This window comes from Lepisosteus oculatus, chromosome 11 (assembly GCF_040954835.1).
Source record: "Lepisosteus oculatus isolate fLepOcu1 chromosome 11, fLepOcu1.hap2, whole genome shotgun sequence".
NCBI lineage: Eukaryota > Metazoa > Chordata > Actinopteri > Semionotiformes > Lepisosteidae > Lepisosteus > Lepisosteus oculatus.
Genome location: NC_090706.1, coordinates 40,799,592 through 40,818,175, shown reverse-complemented (window position 1 = coordinate 40,818,175; position 18,584 = coordinate 40,799,592). Strand labels below are relative to the sequence as shown.

Here is an 18,584-nt window from a genome sequence, read left to right as displayed (position 1 = left end):
GTGAAACTGCCAGCAGGTAACAAGAACAGTAGGGTCTTGACATCTGCGAATTTAACATTCGCTTATTTGCACTTCCGCCTGGCAGACTGGGTTTTGTATGTAAGACAAACAGATCGGGATGAAACCGAGCACAGCAGACTAGGACTGTGAGATGAATCAAGCTAATGAACAAGTCTCTCCCTGCCCCCTGCAGAAGTGCTCACTGCCCAGACCCCGCATCTCAATGTGGTCTCGAGTTTGTGTATCGTAACAAAAGCTCCAGGTTCTGTGCCAGCAGGGTGGGGAGTGACAGGCTGGAGTGGACTGTACAGTTTTGATTACAGTGGGGCAGAGAGAAAGTGCAGGTATCCAATGGACACATAGGAGGGATTCACGTTGTTTATTTTTGCCAATAACTATACGTTTGTGATTATGGTTGTTTGTTTTAGTTGGTCAGTTATTTTACCCTATGGTTATTTAAACTTGCAACCAATGCATTAGTACTTTATCATATAAGAGTGGGTTACTTAGGTCTTTTAACCATACATACTATATACTGTAGAACATTATATGATGGTACAGTGGAGGGGAGGAAGTGGTTATATGTGAATTTCACGACAGTTTGCGGCATGGAATACATAAATGCAGTATTAGATTTATCCAACGACTTTAAAACCATAGGCAAGCACAGTCCCTTCAAATTACTTAGTATGAAGTCTGTCCCTTTAAGAGAATGGATTCTGACTATAAACAGCTCCTCCCCAAACACAATTGTTCAGAGGCTCCCAACAAAATTGCACATAAAATATTTCCAGCCTTCTTTAAATGCAATCTATCTGATTTTCATATGACTTCCATCAAGCCAATTACTGATGCTTCCAGGCAATTGTGTGATGTGCGGTACCTTCTTCACGTTCATTATGCAAGAGATCTGCAAATGAAAGAACTATTGCTTCTGACAGAAACAACCTGAAGTCCATGGAGTTATTTACTGCAGACTAGACACTCTTATTCTGAAGGGTAACGGGGGGAGTCTCTGGTGGGGCCTCTGTGGTGTGGAAACATTACATCGAAGGATTGAAACAGACTTAAATAGCTTTTGATGTCTGCACTTCCATATGTACATCTAGTGATCGTTAAAACGGAAGAGACCTGAAGAGACAGAAGAGCTATAATGTAAATAATATATTTGAAATTCTAAGCCCATGGCCGAAAAAAGCTGAGTGTTAGGCATCACAACGGATAACTAATGGCTCTGGACCCTGCGCTCAGAACATCCACAATCACCTCCGCTCTTAAAGAATTCTAGCCACACTCCTTTGTGAGTTTTAGGACTTTATTTCTGACTTAATTGCCAAATGCTCCAGCAAATTAGAATATTTTCCCCCCAGAGAAAACCTTTAGAGGTATTATCTATACTGCTCCAAGGGCAACGCTCAAATGCTTTCAAATTCTGCAGTCACCACCAGCGCTACATGGAATAATTGGAGTGCTGTCTATTCGCTACCAAATCCTATTTCACAAATATCCAATAGGTTTAGCTTTAATTTCTAAACTTCTGAATACCAGCATCATATAACCTTCAAACCAGTTGTAACACATACAGTACCTCTCTACCCTCTAGTGAAGCAGCTGCAGCTGTATTCCCAGACTGTTAGATGCCCAAGCAGGAAGTGCTGTGTGAATACAAGGGCAGTTACACCTGCAGCTGTGCTGTTTTTGTATTTTTTATGTTGTGTCTGTGTCTTGTATTTTGTTGGCTGTCTCCTGCCCAGGGAATGCAGATGTAAATTGAGTTTTTAGCTAAGTCTGATGCAGCTTAAGAGCTGTGCTCTGTCCCTGTTCAATAAACTAAAAAAAAATAAGGTCAAGTGAGCCTAATGAAGTTTTCTCTGGCATGCCGATGACCTAATTGTGTTTGCACTGACTGAGAAGAATTGCAATTATGATCGTGCAAACTACATAAACTTGCATAAATAAATGTCTTATTCTGTCGCAAATGAGCTAAGTGGCATCAGGCATGAAGAGGAAACCAAAATATCTGAAATACAAAGACTTTAGGTTCAATCTATCGATGTCTTTGATGATTCTGAATACTTGACTTGGGTCCCCCCATAGCCTCCTTTGTGCAAGAGTGAAAAGATTCATTCTTTTATCCTGTGAGAATAGAATATTTCTTTGAGCCAGGGAGAGGATAATCTTATTTTAGGGTATGACTGGCAGACTCAAGCCTGTCAGAAACATTTCTTGCAAAGCTGCTGGAAAACGTATGGCCCTTTTTCTTACAAACTGCAGCCGTGTCTTAGCTGAGTGCTGAAGCAGGCATCTGAGTGCTTCTCGGAGGGGCGCTGCTTGTGACGGACATGGTGCAGAGAGGAGAGGTTAACTTGCTCTTAACACTCTTCTCGAGGACATACAAATCTAGCCTTCTGAAAGCAGTGACATAACTAGGTTAGATCTGTTACTAACCCATCAGCAGAAGAATTACACTCATACAAACCAGCTGTTGAGAGGCTCTCGGTGAACCTTGTACATTCTTTTCTTGCTGACACTGCAGCATTTTATAAGGTGGACACACAGAACTGACTTGAACGGAAGAATGCTGGACACAAGGGCTTCCTGTGTTCTGTAATAACATATATGTAACCAAGTGTGTTAAAAGATGTTATCTTTGGCAAATATAGAAATATAGGAAGATGAGTGTGATCTTGGAATGTTGCCCGTCAGATAAGCACAGGGAAGCAAGATAGACAACAGAAAAATATTTAAGAGCTATTCTGAGTTAACTTCACTTTGAGAAAAATACACCGAGCATCTCTGTGAATTTTGCTCCCATGCGCATTAAATAAAAACGTCTTTCAACTGTCTTAAAAGGGGAAGTGGAAAAAATTCTCCAAGACAGCAAATACAATGGAAAGTTGCTGCAGTGATTACTGTAGCCTTCATTACAATAATCTTCAATTGCACACATAAGAACTGTTTGAAAATCGCAAAACCAGGCTCTGACGTGGCTCTGCCTGTGCAGGCTCCTGCTTGGAGACTCGGGTTGGAATCTGGGCTGCATCAGTAACTAAGTCTGACCAGGCTTCCTCAAGGGTATGTAATTAGCCTGAATGCAGAGACACGCTCAGCTCGCCAATCAAAAACAACTGTGTGAGCTGTGTTTTTCATGTCAAGATGGAGAAAGAGAAAGATTACCAAGTGCAGGCAATGAATTATCCTGGCAAAGGATTAACAAGTAGATTAATCCTGCAGAATAGACATACTTTGACAGAAATTTCATATCACCTCCTGCATTTCTCTTCGCTCATGCAAATGTACAAAAAGACTTTCACTGAGGTTAATGGATCCCTCTACACTGTTAATTTCACTTCAATCAATTCTACCAGTAATCCAGTTTACTGGAACTGGAAGCAATTAATCACAGAAATGAACAGTTCTCTGCTTTCTTATGCAAACCCATTACTCTTTATTAAGGATATGAGAGCAGAGATAGCAGCAGAAGCAGAATCCTGAAGTATATTTTACAGTACAAAATAATTCTTAAGATCCTCTCCAGATGAAGCTAAAGGCATTAACTTCCCAGGGACAGTGAAGTACAATGCAATACAGAAAAACTCCACTGTAGCTCTGAGCTCTGCTGTCAAGATCTGTCGAAAGATTAAGTTTAAAGCACAATTTGAGTGACATGGTCTGCATTGACAAGGGCTTCCTCTTGAAAAATTAAGAAGGTCTTTAACTCGAAATGTTCCCAAGCGTTATCATAGCTGTAGCATGCGACAATCCTAAATTACTTTTTTCCTACTGTATGTACGTTAACGAATACTGTTTTATCCATTTATTTTATACCTGCTTCCTTCAATTCAGTTCAGGACAGGACGCCTATCCATTGCAGTGATTACTGTTTTATAAGGAAAAATAAATCATTTTTATCTGTGTATCTTTTCTTGTGTATCTAACTTCCAAGCAACGGCTTGCATATTCCGACCGAATCTCTACAGTTGTCACATCTGTGTGAAAACTCTGGGAGAAGACACAGCTGAAGAGGATATCAGAGCTCAAAGAAAGGAGACAACAAGATGGAGAGTCACTTTGCCAGGAAAGGTTTTCTGAGATGAGACTATAAATGTCAAAGCTCCCCATCGCAGGAAGCAGACCCCAGCCAACAGCAAAAACCCAGTCATACAAGAAAAAGCTCCTGGCAGGATGAGCTAAAAAAAAAAGCAGCACACCACTGGCTCCTCGGACAACCGGTCACCACGTCTGACCTGTGGCTCCTCTTGTACGGAGCAGCAGGGCAAAACGAAGTCTTATCCCAGCTCACGGCCCCTCTGAAAAGGGACTTTTTGTGGATTCATGAGTATTCCCGAAGTGTCAAATTAAAGCAATTTTGTACTGACTGTAAGGAAGGCTAAAGAAAAATGGTAATGTCGAAAACATTAAGGTGTCAGAAATCCTAAAACGTGTGTGAAAACTCAACAGTATGTTTCCGTTTCACACACACTCAGGTGCAGTATGTTGTAAGGCTTTGCTAGGGACTTCTGAGTGCTAGGTGATAATTCTGAGTGAACGTGTCGGTGTTTATCTGCAAGCTACTATAATTAAATGCTTGCAACTTTCAAGGCTAAACTTCTACAGCTATAATTTAATGCTAACAATATACTTCCCTTTATGAAAGGCAAAAAAAACCTTCCTTAAGCAAGAGACTTCCTTAACTAAGATTTATAATGGAAACTGCATCATTTCTAGAGCTGCGCAGTCACCTGGGCCCTGGGGCCAGAATTAGTCAGCCAATTCTGCAAGTCCCTCCATCCTCGGGGTACCTCCACTTCGCCACGTGCCTTCCCTGCACGCAGAAACGATGCTGCACGGATAACAGCAAACCATTACAACTCTCATAGCCCACCATTATAAATGTGCTGATACACAACGGGGGGATTACTTGCTCCAAAGTGTACACAACCGACCAGAAAACAACATGGATTACTGTTCTTAGTAATGATATAAATACAGATATTCAACACTGATGATCCTAGGAACCTTAAGGTGCTTGGATTAACTACAGTAACTTCCAAATGAACTAGAGGGGACGATAGTTTTTTAACCTTTCTTGCAGTTTTAATGACATCCGGTGAAATACTTCTATCTCCATGTAAGATGAGAGTATCCTTCCTTGTCAGTGCTGTGTATCATCTCCATACCTGGCATTAGAGGCAACGCTACTATCTGGAAGCTAGGAGCGCGCAGGTGTGTGCGTGATGCCAGAGAACATGTGAGAGAGACAGTAGGCAGTGTTGAGAAATGCGTTTTATTGCATTGATTTTCCCACCTCACTTTTGCAAAAGGAAAAAAAAAGTTAAAAAAGGAAAGGATATACGTAAATTAATTTTAGGGACTCGGATTAGCGTTCTTACGTAGTTGCCCGAGACTTTTCATCTTGGCAGTGTAGGTGGTAACTGCAGCTGGTAAAACAACACTGCTGTAAAACGTGTGTGTAAGAGTGCGGGGGTGTTTGTGTGTGTGTAAGAGTGTAGGGGTGTGTTTACGTGTATTACTACAGCTCAGATGCACAGGGTTGATCAGGTGGCCATAAAAGCCAGGGCTGAGTTCAAGTCAAGCAAGCGTGTTGCTGCAGAGCCCGTCGCAGCGGCAGAGCGAGGCGACCCATCCTGCACCACTCAGCTCGATACTCCGCTTGCTGCCGACTTTTGTGATCCTCACGCACGATGTTGCGGTAAAATAATCCAAAGCCTGGCAGTCACCAGGGCATCTCTCCTCCATCGCGACACACAGGGTCTGTCCTGACGCACTTCGAAAATATGCTAATGGGACAGAAGTTCCTTCACACGGAACTCAAGAGGGCTGCTGTCTGTTCCCACACCTCCAGGTTAAACCTGCCCTGAAGCAGGCCTCGTCCGAGGAGAGCAGCTGGAATGACGCCGTTCCCCCGCACACACACCTAGCTTTGCGCTCAGGCATCTCCTTCCGGTTTCCACTGGCGACGCCGATACCCGACGTGATTGAAGGGGAGGGGCTGAGCGGTTGAGATGACTATGGATACCAGGACGCCTGTGGTGCTGAAGAATTTCACAACTATGCGTATGGTCAATGATACACACATGATCGAAATCAAGCATGTAAATGCTTCTCAAAATGAAACCGGAAGATACAAATGTTGGGACATAGGAGGAAGATACCAAACAAAGTAAATTTATGGTATTTTTTAAAAGATTAAGTCACACTGTTATTTTTATTAAAAGCAGATACACGATGATACATATGCACTGTGCACATTTATATGCATGTGTGCTAAGATGTTTTAGAGAATTGCCATCTTCTCTAATGAAGGCAATAAGAGACCAGCCTCCCTGCACGACAGGCAGTGTCCACACCTCCCTGCACAGTCTGTTCGCACGAGAGGAGAGGAAAGTACTGTAAGTCAGGCAGCACAGGAACATGAAGGCTACTGAAGACCTACTGTGAAAACCCTTCCTAAGTTTACATAATTATGATCTTGCACCTTTTTAAATGTGCTTACTTTATCTCGCAAGGCATAATTATGTAAGTTAATGATATTTTAAGTGAAGTCTCTACATTATATTATCCATTTTGCCAGTAAGAAGCCTTTTCCACTCTACACTCCTTAATAGGTTATACAAACAGATTTGTTCTCCTGCTGTTATTTGCAGGTACAGCTTTGGATGTGGAATAAAACTTGCTTGGCATGTAGGAAGTGGATTGAGCCGGGTGTGATGAAAGATGCTGGCTTTAGTGAGAAGCTGATTAAAGACTGAACACTTCATCCTCAGATTGCCTTATGAAATACCCACTCAGCCCCTCGGCTTTCCAAATAAAGGTACAACAGCAGCTTCCAGAAAGAAGGTGATTATAATCCGAAATCCTCACCTCCTGTGTTTAGGAGTGTTATTCAGTCGTGCACCTTTTATTGAGCATGTACAGTACATCACAGTCTATCTCATAGGTATCACACCACATGAGAAAGGTGTTCATTTAAGATCAGAGTACATTATAAGGAAAGGCAGAATTAGTGATTTACTAACTCATTATCATTCAATGAGTCTCTGCAAAGCCTCTCTCTGCTCAGTCTTCAAAAGCCTTTGATTAGGTTACAGAATAGAAAAAGCCAGCACTCTCATGAAATAACCACGAGTCCTCTACTTCTGCCGAGGAAAGAATGCACTGCACATCAAACAAGAGAGCTTTGACTTGGATCGCTCTGGGAACTGCACCTGTGTGATGTGTGAACTGAACAGCAGACAACATGCACTCAGCACAAAGCTGCAAATCACACACAATTCCAGGACTTTCAACCAAGAAATATTTTAAAAGACACGTGATCCAATGAAAGGCGTCACGGTGAGTGCATTCCTCTCTGCAAGATGAAACCAAAGAGAAATTCCTGTAAGAGCATTGTTAACCATTTCTGACATTGATCCATCAACCCATCAACTCATCAATGCAGGGAACTGTCAAAATGATGATAGATACTTAAAAGATGTTAGATGCACCCAACTTTCCATTCCACATGTGTTTGGATCTTTTTGGTACATTTCTCCAACAATTTCCACTGTGCTATAGAGTCTCCTTAAAGAAACATCCTGTAGGCTCCCTTGTGGACCAGTTCAATCTCATTCCAGATCCTTGTCTGATCTACATTCCCATGAATGAGCTGACACCCTCAGTCACCTGGCCAACTGGGAGAAGACAACTTGTCAGATAACAGTGACAATAACCAGGAAACTAAGGCAGCCAGGCTGGTCAACCTGTGCCATTCGGAGACAGAGGGCAGACCCTCCGCTGTGCAATCCCATCAGAGCAGGGAGGGAGAAGGTAGTGCCCAGGCATGGACCACAGTTCTGTAGAGTTGGTGGGTTTTGGAAATTATTTTGGATTATTTTGAAACTTTGGTCTTGTGGAGAGACTGTGTTCGGATCCCAGTAATCGGCTTAACTGCTCAGTGTTCAGGGAGGAACTGCACCAGTCTAACTAGAAACCCAAAGAGCTTAGGTTTCCGTTTTGTGATGGGATTTTGATTACTTTCTTGCACTGTGAATGAAGAGCACTAGTTGAGTACCTTACGGCTGAGACTGTGCGTTTTGCCTCGACCCGCCTATTAAACAGATCACCACTACACCACCCCCCCGGAGGCCTCACCCCGTGAGTAATCAAAGTTTTAACAGTTTTTTTTTCCCCAACTGAAAGTTATGACCGGGGGTTTTCTGTGCGAGGAGCTATCAGTACTTCTGGATAGATTGTAAGTAAAGACTGGCACTGTTTTCCGTAAGCACAAAAAAATACGAACCGGTAAACCAGCCCCTGTCACGTTGCAAAGGTGCAGCGGAGGGTATTTAAAGGTTATTCAGGTCCGTTCGGAGGCGAGGGGGGGGGTCGTTGCACATCGCACTGATCGTGGAGCATCGTGGGGCTGAACTCTGCTCCTGGGGGCCCCCCGACGTGGGCCGGGGGCAGCGTCGGTCAGCACACGCGCTGCGGAGCCCCACTACATCAGTCGCTCAGGCGCCGATGAAAGCGATTTCAAACACAGCCACGCTGCCTGAGCAGACCAGACGCTGAGAAGAGAAAGAAAGAGGAAGCTGCACGCTCCTTTCCACCCTGCCACGACGAAAATGAGTGCTGACCCCCAGCTGTCCAACTGTGTCTCCATGCCGGTGGTCTCGGCCTGACCGCCCAGGGATGTGTTAGTGGCTGCTCTGCTTCGTGCTCTGTGTTTCTGCTAGTCTGCTCCCCATTCACGTCAGCAGGGCTCTCGCTTGCACTGGTGTTGCTGCGCTCCCCACGAGACGCCAAGCCATGGGGCACGGCCGCTCCTGCCTGGCTCCATACAGACCCCGATTTTAAAGGTCAGAAGAGGGACTTGCGTCATATCATGTTTGAATTCCCTGATTCCAATGTGACCCGTCTGATTCCCTAGAAACTATCTTTGATCGAAAAGTTTAGGAGCAAGGAAACAGAGTAGAAGTGAAGAAGACCAGAGAGAGGAGGGGAGTGTGTTCCTTTAACACAAGACATTTGTCCTAAATTCATTATGGATGAAATTCATGATTCTTGACAGCAACAGTGAGTGCGCTGCATCTTGGAAACTGTCTTTCTTGTCTGTTGGGATACTTAGAGCACAGGACAATTAGTTTCCCCTCTGGATGCTGTTAGATTGTTCGGCGTAAAAATCAGTCCTATTGTTCTGGCAGCAACTGCTCTGTGTCCATTATGACAGGCGCTAGAAATGTGAAAAAAAGAGTGATTTGTAAGTTTTAGTCCCATCCGATTAGCATGAAGTCTGTGCAGTATCTGGAGCATTATGATCCATTAATGCAATCATGGCAGGCTAATTAAGCTTGTTCTGGGGGAATGAAGTGAAAGAAGATTATATCTTCTAGACCAAGACGAAAAAGAGTAATTGTTGTATTTACACTGCACTGTTTTTATCTTTTATTTGGCAACTTCACCCTCAAATTTTAAAAGATTCACAGGACACTGTAAAGTTACAAAAACCTTAATAATAGTGAAAAGCACATTGAGGAAAAAGCCCGTGATAACAGGCTGAATATATTATACAAGCAAGCAGGGTGAAATTGATGTCTGGTCCCTGAAGCAGAACAGTCAGGATTATCTATAATCAATCGAGCCCATTATCATTTATTATTCAGAAAGAGTGAGTATTTTTATTCCAACTCAACCAGTTCAAGCATCTGTTGTACAATGGTCAGCTGAGGCGATAGACGCAGCCATCTGAAAAAAAACATCTGCCAAGTATTTAACCAGGCATGCACATTCTCTCGTAAATAAGGTAACGGTGCAAGTGGCCTTTCTGACTCAATGGCCTAATTAGATCGCAAAGAGGCAGGATGGCAAAGCCACAGGTATCTTTGATATAACAAAGACTGACAGTTTAATGGTAAAAAAACAAACAAGGTTTTGCCCTTCATAAAAATTTTGTTTGACTTCATGTCTCACAGTAGATAAGGCACTGTCCTCATCTGTAATTGAAACAGCAAACACACATTCTACAACAGCTTGAAAGGAATTCAGCATCATCTCAGATGAAACCTAACTGGTAACTTTGTATCCTCTAATTTCCCCAGTTCCTTACGTCTCTACGGGTTTCCATCCAGCTAGACTCTTAATAACCTGAATCACCTCTATATGGATTTAATCAGACCGGTCAAACAGCTCCTGCCAGCTCTTCAAGTGCTGCAGCTTTAAAATCATCAGTTGCAACGCCCCATCCAGGACCAGGACTGGACAGCCCTGCTGCAGACACACTGACTAACCCCTCTAGGACCAAGACTGGACACACTGCTGCAGTCACACTAACCTCCCCTGGACCAGGAATGGTGACCCCTGCTGCAGACACACTGACCCTCCAAAACCAGGACTGGGGACACTTGATGCAGACACACTGACTGACTCCTCCAGGACCAGGACTGGACAGGCCTGCTGCAGATGTCCTGGTCCTGGAGGGTCAGTGTTAGACAGCCCTGCTGCAGACACACTGACCCCTCCAGGAGCAGGACTGGACACATTGCTGCAGACACACTGACCTCCAGGACCAGAACTGTGGACCCTGAGCTAGATCATGGCCTACTGCTCTTTGCCAACATTAAACTCTTGTGCTTTCATTTGCAAGGGCTCTCTTTTTCGTTGACACCAGGATGTCGATTAAGGAGGGCCTCACAAACAGGAAATGACACCTCGTCTATCCTGGTTGTTAGGATATTGTGCAACTCGTTGGAGTCAGCAGAGGAGGTCTTAATGCCAGGATTTCCTAGTATGTAAATCCTTGTCTTAATTATTAGAACAAACAGTCACCCAGCCTCAGTCAACAAAGATGACAGCATCTGCACTATGGGCTAACTGCCCATCAGATAAATTTTAGCAGTAAGTCTAATCTAAGCTTCCACCCACCCCATTTTAATAGCATGCTGCACAAAGCCCACTGCCCTGAGTGAGAGACGGGGGAGCCAGGCAGATGCGCCACGCTAGCAGAAGAGGTGTCAACACAGAACAGGACAGTCTGTCGGTTGTTACATCCTGAACCTCTCCTTTGAGCTGATAGTTCCACATTCTGCTGGCCTCCTGGAGCAGTTCTAGCCGAATCCGGAGACAGCGTTTTTATGCTGGCGATACAGGAATAACACAGCAGGGATAGTACCAGCACTAAACGACAATATTCAAATGGAGAAAACCTGCTGTTTTCCTCGAAAACCGTAAATACTGAAGGACCTGTGAGACGCTGCAGAATTCTATGATTGAAGCGCCTGTGTAAATGTCCCCAAGGAAAGCAAAATAAACAGGTTGGGCACACTAGACAAACTGAATGTATAACATTTTGGATTCACAGACAATATACCACTATGTTAAGACTTCCCCGTTAACAGAAGTAATGAGCACAACCCAGCTCTATCCCAATTAAACAGTTTCTGTTCATTCAGCATACAGGCTGCAAACTTTTGTGCCGCTGCCTAGTGGGGGTCTTTATTAACAGCGCAACAGCTAGATGCTTTGATTAGCTGGAACATCAAGGCTGGGCTGCATCTTCAAGGTTCACTGCAGCAGAATCAGGTGGGAGCTAGAAACACGACGCTCTCGGGCTCTGGACGGCTCGTGCTTCAGCGTTGTTAAAAAGAGACCTCCGTGCTCGGCCCAGGCAGCCTCAGCTGAAGAAACTGCCCCAACAGCACTCACTGTTGTGTTTGCGGAGATCTGGCTCTTGGGTTTCCTGCACTCATCTGTTAAGACTGTTGTTGGGGAGCAGCAATTCCTAGAAGCCACACAAACTGGCTGTATGTCCTTGAACTGTGGGAGGAAACCAGAGCACCCAGAGGAAACCCATGGGAAGAGGGGGAGATCACACAGACTGATCAAATCACAAGGCAAGGAAGCAAGTTAACTGAATTTAACACAGGCCTAGAGGATCCCCTGAGCTCTCCAGCACAAGATGTGGACACCCCTGTCCTGAATTAGGGGTCCCACCCCCACACCTCGCTTTGGGGACCCCCAGGCCTGCTGGGTCTTGTTCCAGTCAACTCTTTGCTTTGTTAAAGATCCAACACAGGCAAGAAGGTGCTGAACTGGCAACTTTGCAAGCACTGTTCTTCCATTCACAAAGCTGCCAGACTGCAGACCTTTGTTGACCTGCGAAGCGGCGATGAAATGGCAGCGCTCCAGAACGTTTACAGTCTGTAGACCAGTTACGGGGTCAATTATGGGCCCAATCACGGAACCGACAGCCCAGCTGGGACGGACAGCAGCGGGCCAGCGGGTGTCCAGGCCCAGGGGTGTGAACCCGGGTCCTGAAGTAACGGCAGTATCGGCCCCCCTGCAGGAACGTCTCCAACGTATTTCCTCTTCTCCGTTGGTTCGCAATGGGCGGCCTGCTGCTGCGGCTTCCGCGCCACCCTCGCCTCACCCCGGCCGCGCCTCTCCCCTCGCGCCAGGCCTACGGACTCCAGCTACCGAGAGCCAAGTCTGGCAATCAGTCCGCCGCAGCCTGGAGCTCAAGAAGACAAGTACCCCCAGCCTGCAAAGTCTACACACTCAGCAGTGAAACAGCTATATTGTAGAACCCTGGATTTGTGCTTATTAAGAAGAGAGGAGCAAAGTTAGATGAAGAGAACACCTTGTTGTTGTTGTTGTTACTTCCTGACCGATTCCGAGAGCGCCAAAGCGTGGAGCCTGGAGCCTGCTCTCCCTGCCCGGCTCTGCCCACTCTTACCTTTGTCGCTGAAGTCGTCCACCAGTATGACCTCGGCCACCAGCTGCGGGGGGGAGCGGTTCAGCACGCTGTGCACAGTGCGCAGCAGGGACGACCAGCCCTCGTTGTGGAAGGGGATGATAATGCTGGTGTTTGGCAGCTTCTCCAAGTATAGCTTCTGCTTGCAGCTAGAACACAGAAACACTCGTCTAGAGGAGCCCGGCTCGTGTTCAACGCGCTTCACCTGATCTCACTCTTTCCAGATGGATTCAGACGACCACACGGGGTGTGGCAGCGCAGGAGGCTCTTGATTCAGGTAATGATTCAGCTGGCCGTTACTGCATTTTCACTGAACAATTAAAAAGCTGATTTTTGCAAAGCCCAACCGTGAAATGCACCGGAGGGGCAAGATAATGAGAAGCCGATATTCACAGAATTAACCGTGTCGTTTTCCGCTGGGAGGCATTACAGATGCAATGCAGCGGCCTTCATTATCGTGGCGGTCTGGAAATGTCTCATTTTGAATAGCTGTCGCCACCTGTCAATACCATTAAATCCATTCCGTTCCTCACTCTCCTTTCTAAATGAATGCGGTTCTGCTCCAGTCGTAGTTGTCTGCTCAGACTATTTTTAGACACCTAAGGGTGCATGGCCATCTCTCCAAAAGCCTTCCCGCTATACAGAAATGCACAGTTTCACGTGCAAAGCACAGATTATCACCAGGAACATTCACCGATGGAAGCATTTAGGCCTCAGGGCAAAGCACTCCATGAGGGTGACCCTGAGGCAGGTGTACCTCAATCAGTCTGGACACATTTCCCATGAATAGCTAAATACCGCACATGTACGGCTTCATGTTTCAAAAGAAAGAAACTCTGCACAGCACCAGGGATGGCTTTCTGTATTTGGGAGGTTAGAACCCCTGAAACATGGTGATGAATCAAACTAAAAAAATAAATAAATGACCACCCTTATGACTTATTTTGGCTTTATGCCATTTGTGTTGTGCATTGAAACATTGGTGCTCCATGCCATTACTGCCATTATTTACTCATTTATTGTGAAGTGCACATAGTTTGTTCAATTGCTCGTGTGTCAATGATAGTACTTACAAGTTTACTGAATAGTTATTGGAGACCTGGACCTCTCCAGGGCACAGTCAAGCTGCTCCAGTGTTTTTAACTCATTTAAGACCGTGTCAGAACTGACAGGGCTGGCTGCTCCTTCACTGTCACAGACTTAGAGACCCTTCCCTCTCATGGTTGGAGCACAGCAACAGCAGACCAAGGTGCTACTCAGGTAACATCTTTTATTCTTTGGCGGTTACTACCGAGACAGTCCTGGATGAAAGCTCTGCTGGGTGACCGCGATCTCCAGGGAATGGCAACAAAAAGAAAATCTGATTGGGTGACTTCTGCGTTTACCAATTACCATATTTAAACAGAGCCTGTACTTCAGCTGGCTGATTACACCTTGCACTAAGTACAAAGGTACATGAAATTTCTCTCAAGTGGATTTATGGTTGTATGTTAATCATCTACTGTATATCCTGCCACATATATACAGTATAGATATGCACCTGTTAGAGGGCCAGACCTCATCTTCCAGATGTTTTTCTTCATGCAGATAAACTCACAAACGTGTGCTTAATGCAGCTTCTACCGTATGCCATATATGTCACACATCCGGCTCTGCTCTGGCCCTGCTGGGGTTGGATTCCGGCCCCTCCGGGCCGCAGAGTGGATACAGCGGAAGCCACTTCGGCAAAAGGTGACGTTCTCTGCCGCGGCAGAATCCTGCTCCGTCTGGGTTTCGGGGACGTGATGGCCCTTTTGCAACAAACTCAGAGCACTGAGCCCCGTGACGCATCAAAGCTCAAAGCAATGCCAATCAGTGACTAGACACAGTTCCCTTGACTGGGCGCCTCACCAGTGCCCTGTGGGAGAAGAAATTCAGGTGGGGTGCAAGAGTGAGCACTAGCTCCAGTGATGGACGTTTGCATAGCGCCACACGTTTCTTAGCCCTTCTCCTAATAAAATGCAGCAGACTTGACGTCATCAGCATTTTGTTATTTCTCTACGCTGTATCTGAAGCATACAGACAGGCCTTTAAAGTGCATTAAAGTCTGGGACACTATACGTGCGACAGCAGCACTGACAGCTATCCCAGTCACTGCTTTACAGATCTCTGAACCTCCAGGGCAGTTAAGCCCACAGAACACACCAGCCAACTAGTAATACTGCGGTAAATTCCAGAAAGCACAGTATATTGTCTTGTTTCTAGCATGTTAAGTTTCCTTTAAAAGAAATAAAGCCCGATCTCCTGAAATAAAGCCTGATTTGCAACCCCTGGATTCTCAGCATTCCCTTCATTTCAGCTCGAGGTTCAGAGGAATCCTCCCCCTCCGTCCTGCCAGTGGGAATGGGTCCAAACGGACCATGCACGCGTCAGCTGCCTTCACACAGGCACACTTGTTTGCAGCAGGATAACAAAAAAAGTTTCCAGTTTATGGAAACTTACCAATTTACACGCGAAATGAAATATTTTAATTCTTAATTTCTGAACAGAAGATACTCCCAGCAGTGACAACATGCTGCATTTGATATCATTCTCAGGCAGCAGAGACTTGAAAGAACAGCAGAGGCAAGATATCGCAAAGCGACACAGATTTGGCCTAGAGCTTCATTACACGTAATTAAATACTGCACAAATGGCAAGATTACAAGCACCCTAAAGGCTTTGCATTTTAGACCTGTGATTTCCTTGCAAGCCTGAACATCAATTAATTGCTAAGAAGCAGCAGGATACTTGTATAATGTCCGGCCCTTCGGGACACTCTTTGAAAAACCTTTAGCGAGACAGCTCTTGGCACAAAACAAATCTCGCAAGGCTGAAAGCAGTTTTTTTTACCTTCTGCTGCAACAGTATTGAAAAAATAATCTTGCCTTTCCTTAGAAATTTAAAAGAAAGAGCTACAAGCCATATAGCTCGCAAACCATCTCTATTTGTCAAGCATTAAGTCAAGGACACCATTACAGAACGGCAAACACTTCACAGGTGAAGAAGCCCTCTTTGCAGCAGTGAATCACTTTTAAAACTTGGCGATCGCCGTCAGCAGCAGATACCCTCTGCCACAGCGCTCTTTCATTGTAGCCCACTCAAAAAAACATGCAGGTTCAAAACAAAACTAATCGATGTTCAATCATAGTTCAAATTACATTTCAGAAGATATCTACTGGAGTTATTTAACATCAACCGATTCCACCTGACACTGGTTTACCCCTCCCAGTAAAATGGGTTAAGTCAGATCGAAATCAATTGAGAATGATTTAAGGTTACTCAGATAAAGGTTTTGCGTTTGAAAGCAGTCTTAATTCATTCTCTTTAGGTTATGCAGGGAAAGATGCTACACAATGGGAAGGCTTTTGAATCGCATCAGCCAGCCGGTGTTCCACGGCTTTCAATGTGATTGAACAAGCTGCCTGGTGTTTACTTTAAGGAAAAAGCAACCAGCTCGAATACAACACAGATTTTGAAAATAATTAGATTTCAGATAGAGCAGATGAAATGCTTAACATTCTCAAGAACATTTTGAATATATGAACCAGGAGTTAAATGAACATCTGTACTGTAGGAGTTATAGCACACGAAACACAAGGGCTGGATTTGCATTTTAAATCACCTCTAATAAAATATTCAAAATACAGCAGTGATTTACGATTATGGTAATCTATGGCAGTCGTTTAATACTACTCCGTGGTAATCTGTGATAAAATGCCTAATGGAATAGTTCTCCTCCAGCTGATGATGATAAAAGATTACATACATCCTGAAAAAACATGAATAAAATTATTAGTGTGTGATTGCACAACTTTACTCAATTAATCTTCTACTTCACTTACAGATGGCAGCTTTATGATATGAGCAGCGTTAGCATCCACAGAATTGACACCGGGCAATTGCTATTCAAGAAGAGCGTGGTACGAGGCTACAGTCATGGGCTGTTAAAAAATAACCAAAAGCCACAGCATCGCTAGAAACGCCTCAGAAGAAAGAAAAGCAGAACCACCTACTTGGGATGCCTGATGTCCGTCAGCGAGCGGTTCAGCGAGATCCGGTCGCTCACGTAGATGTTGAACCCGTTCTCTCTGTAGGCCTGATCGACGCGGTCGGCGTCCGTCAGCGGGAAGGCCTTGCCCTGCTCGCCGTTCCCTTCAAGACCACAACACCACAGATGGGTCGGCAGGCGGAGTGCGAGCCGGGGCGGCAGACAGAGGAGCACCCCCCCACCCCCCACCGCGCCCGTCACCCCGGACAACCCCCCCGCGGAGCGCCATCCCGCCCGCACTCACCTGCCCTGGCCGCGTCTCGGCGGATCGCCTCGTAGTCGTGCCAGTCTCGCCTCCTCGCCCCGCCCTGGCCCGGCTCGCCATCCCTCTTGGGCCGGACGTTCGCGCCCTGGGGACACCAGGAAGGGGGCCGGTGAGACGCCGGAAAAGCCTGCAGCCGGCGGGAGGAGAGCCAGGCCGCCTCGGGAACCGGCTGCGGCTGGCGGCTCTGAACCGCGGAGCTGCCCCGCGAACAACACCGGCTCGCCCGCCGCGCTGGAGCACGCTCTCTCAAGATGCGGGGCGAACTTTGACAGGAGCCAACTCACTGCTGTGTCACTAGAGATGGGGGGGGAACCATCCGGCTCGATCCCGAAGAAGCCCAGAGGAATAATCAAAGGACACCAGAGGAAACGAACGAGAAGCGGATTTGAAGCTGGGAACAGGAGGCACTCTCACGCGGAGAGCTTCGGCGGTAGAGAACGGGCTGCACTGTTGTGCTGTTGATGCTCCAGGTACTTTTAAGAAGCGTTTGGACAAGATGCACAGATTAACGAGCTCCTGCAACCAGGAAACTATTATCAGGGGAAAAAATGTCGACACGTGACTTGCTACCACTGGCACTTGAGGAGAACTGCAGAAAAGACCTTCGGACCCTCAGCTTCAGACGGCACTAACAGTAGAAGGAAGGACAAGTCCCTCGCTCAAGAAGAAAACTGTTCAAGCTCAGGCGCTTCAGAGCAGAATCTGCCCCTGCCCAGGCCCATCAGGTGTGGATACAAAACACCTGAAAAAAACATGCCAGCCGATAAAAAGGCAGGGATAAAAAAGGGGACCTTTAATGTGCGCTTAAGTCTGTATGGGGCATGTCACATAAATCAGTAACACAAACTATAGGATTATCGCAGTAATTTTGTTTAAAATCCCTCTATTTTGAACACGCACTGAGAATGGGCAGGAAACGTCACTCCACACCCTCAGAAATGCGGAGTTGAAAATTTGACCTGAGAAAGTAGGACAGAAATGAAAAGGGAAAACATTTAGTTTATTGATTTTCTTGAGACTAATGTGAAAGGTCTTTAACACCTTGCAGTGGAGCAGCTCATCAGAAAAAATGTACTCCAACATATTTGTCACGTAATTTTCTGTCCAGATGTATAGGGAAGCAAATGGAAAATGTAAGTTTCATGCTCATTTTATAAAGAGAGCTTTCCTTGCGGAACCGTTAGAGACTGATTTTTCAACTTGCATATTGTAATTATACAATATTTTTGCAGACTTGAGGTGCTGCTTTCACAGGAGGATTTCCCTGGAAAGTGTCTCTTTCACACTTTGCTTTCTGAAACGAGCCTGCAGTGTGGAAAGGTGTCAGGATGATGACACCTGTCGATGAGCAAGTTCAACATGCTGGTGACAAGCAGACACCAGCTTCACAGTTTCACAGAAGCGGAGGTGTCCCTTGTACACTTTCAGAAGTGTCAAATCACACTTTCAGAAGAGTAATTTAATAAAGTTGTATACTGATGGTAACTGGTGGAAATAAG

The 18,584-nt window shown here is 45.5% G+C and overlaps 1 protein-coding gene across 3 annotated transcripts in view; it reads right to left on the bottom strand.

Moving 5' to 3' along the window:
* The window catches only part of LOC102689728 (polypeptide N-acetylgalactosaminyltransferase 10), a 56,891-nt gene that overhangs the window by 21,022 nt on the left and 17,285 nt on the right, over window positions 1-18,584 (bottom strand). For all 3 annotated transcript variants that reach the window (XM_069195338.1, XM_069195340.1, XM_069195339.1), the window contains exons 2-4: window positions 17,065-17,170; window positions 16,786-16,924; window positions 12,734-12,900 (exon numbers count right to left, since the gene is read on the bottom strand). In XM_069195338.1, coding sequence (XP_069051439.1) covers window positions 12,734-12,900; window positions 16,786-16,924; window positions 17,065-17,170 — 412 coding nt within the window. The remainder of the gene's footprint in view (window positions 1-12,733; window positions 12,901-16,785; window positions 16,925-17,064; window positions 17,171-18,584) is intronic.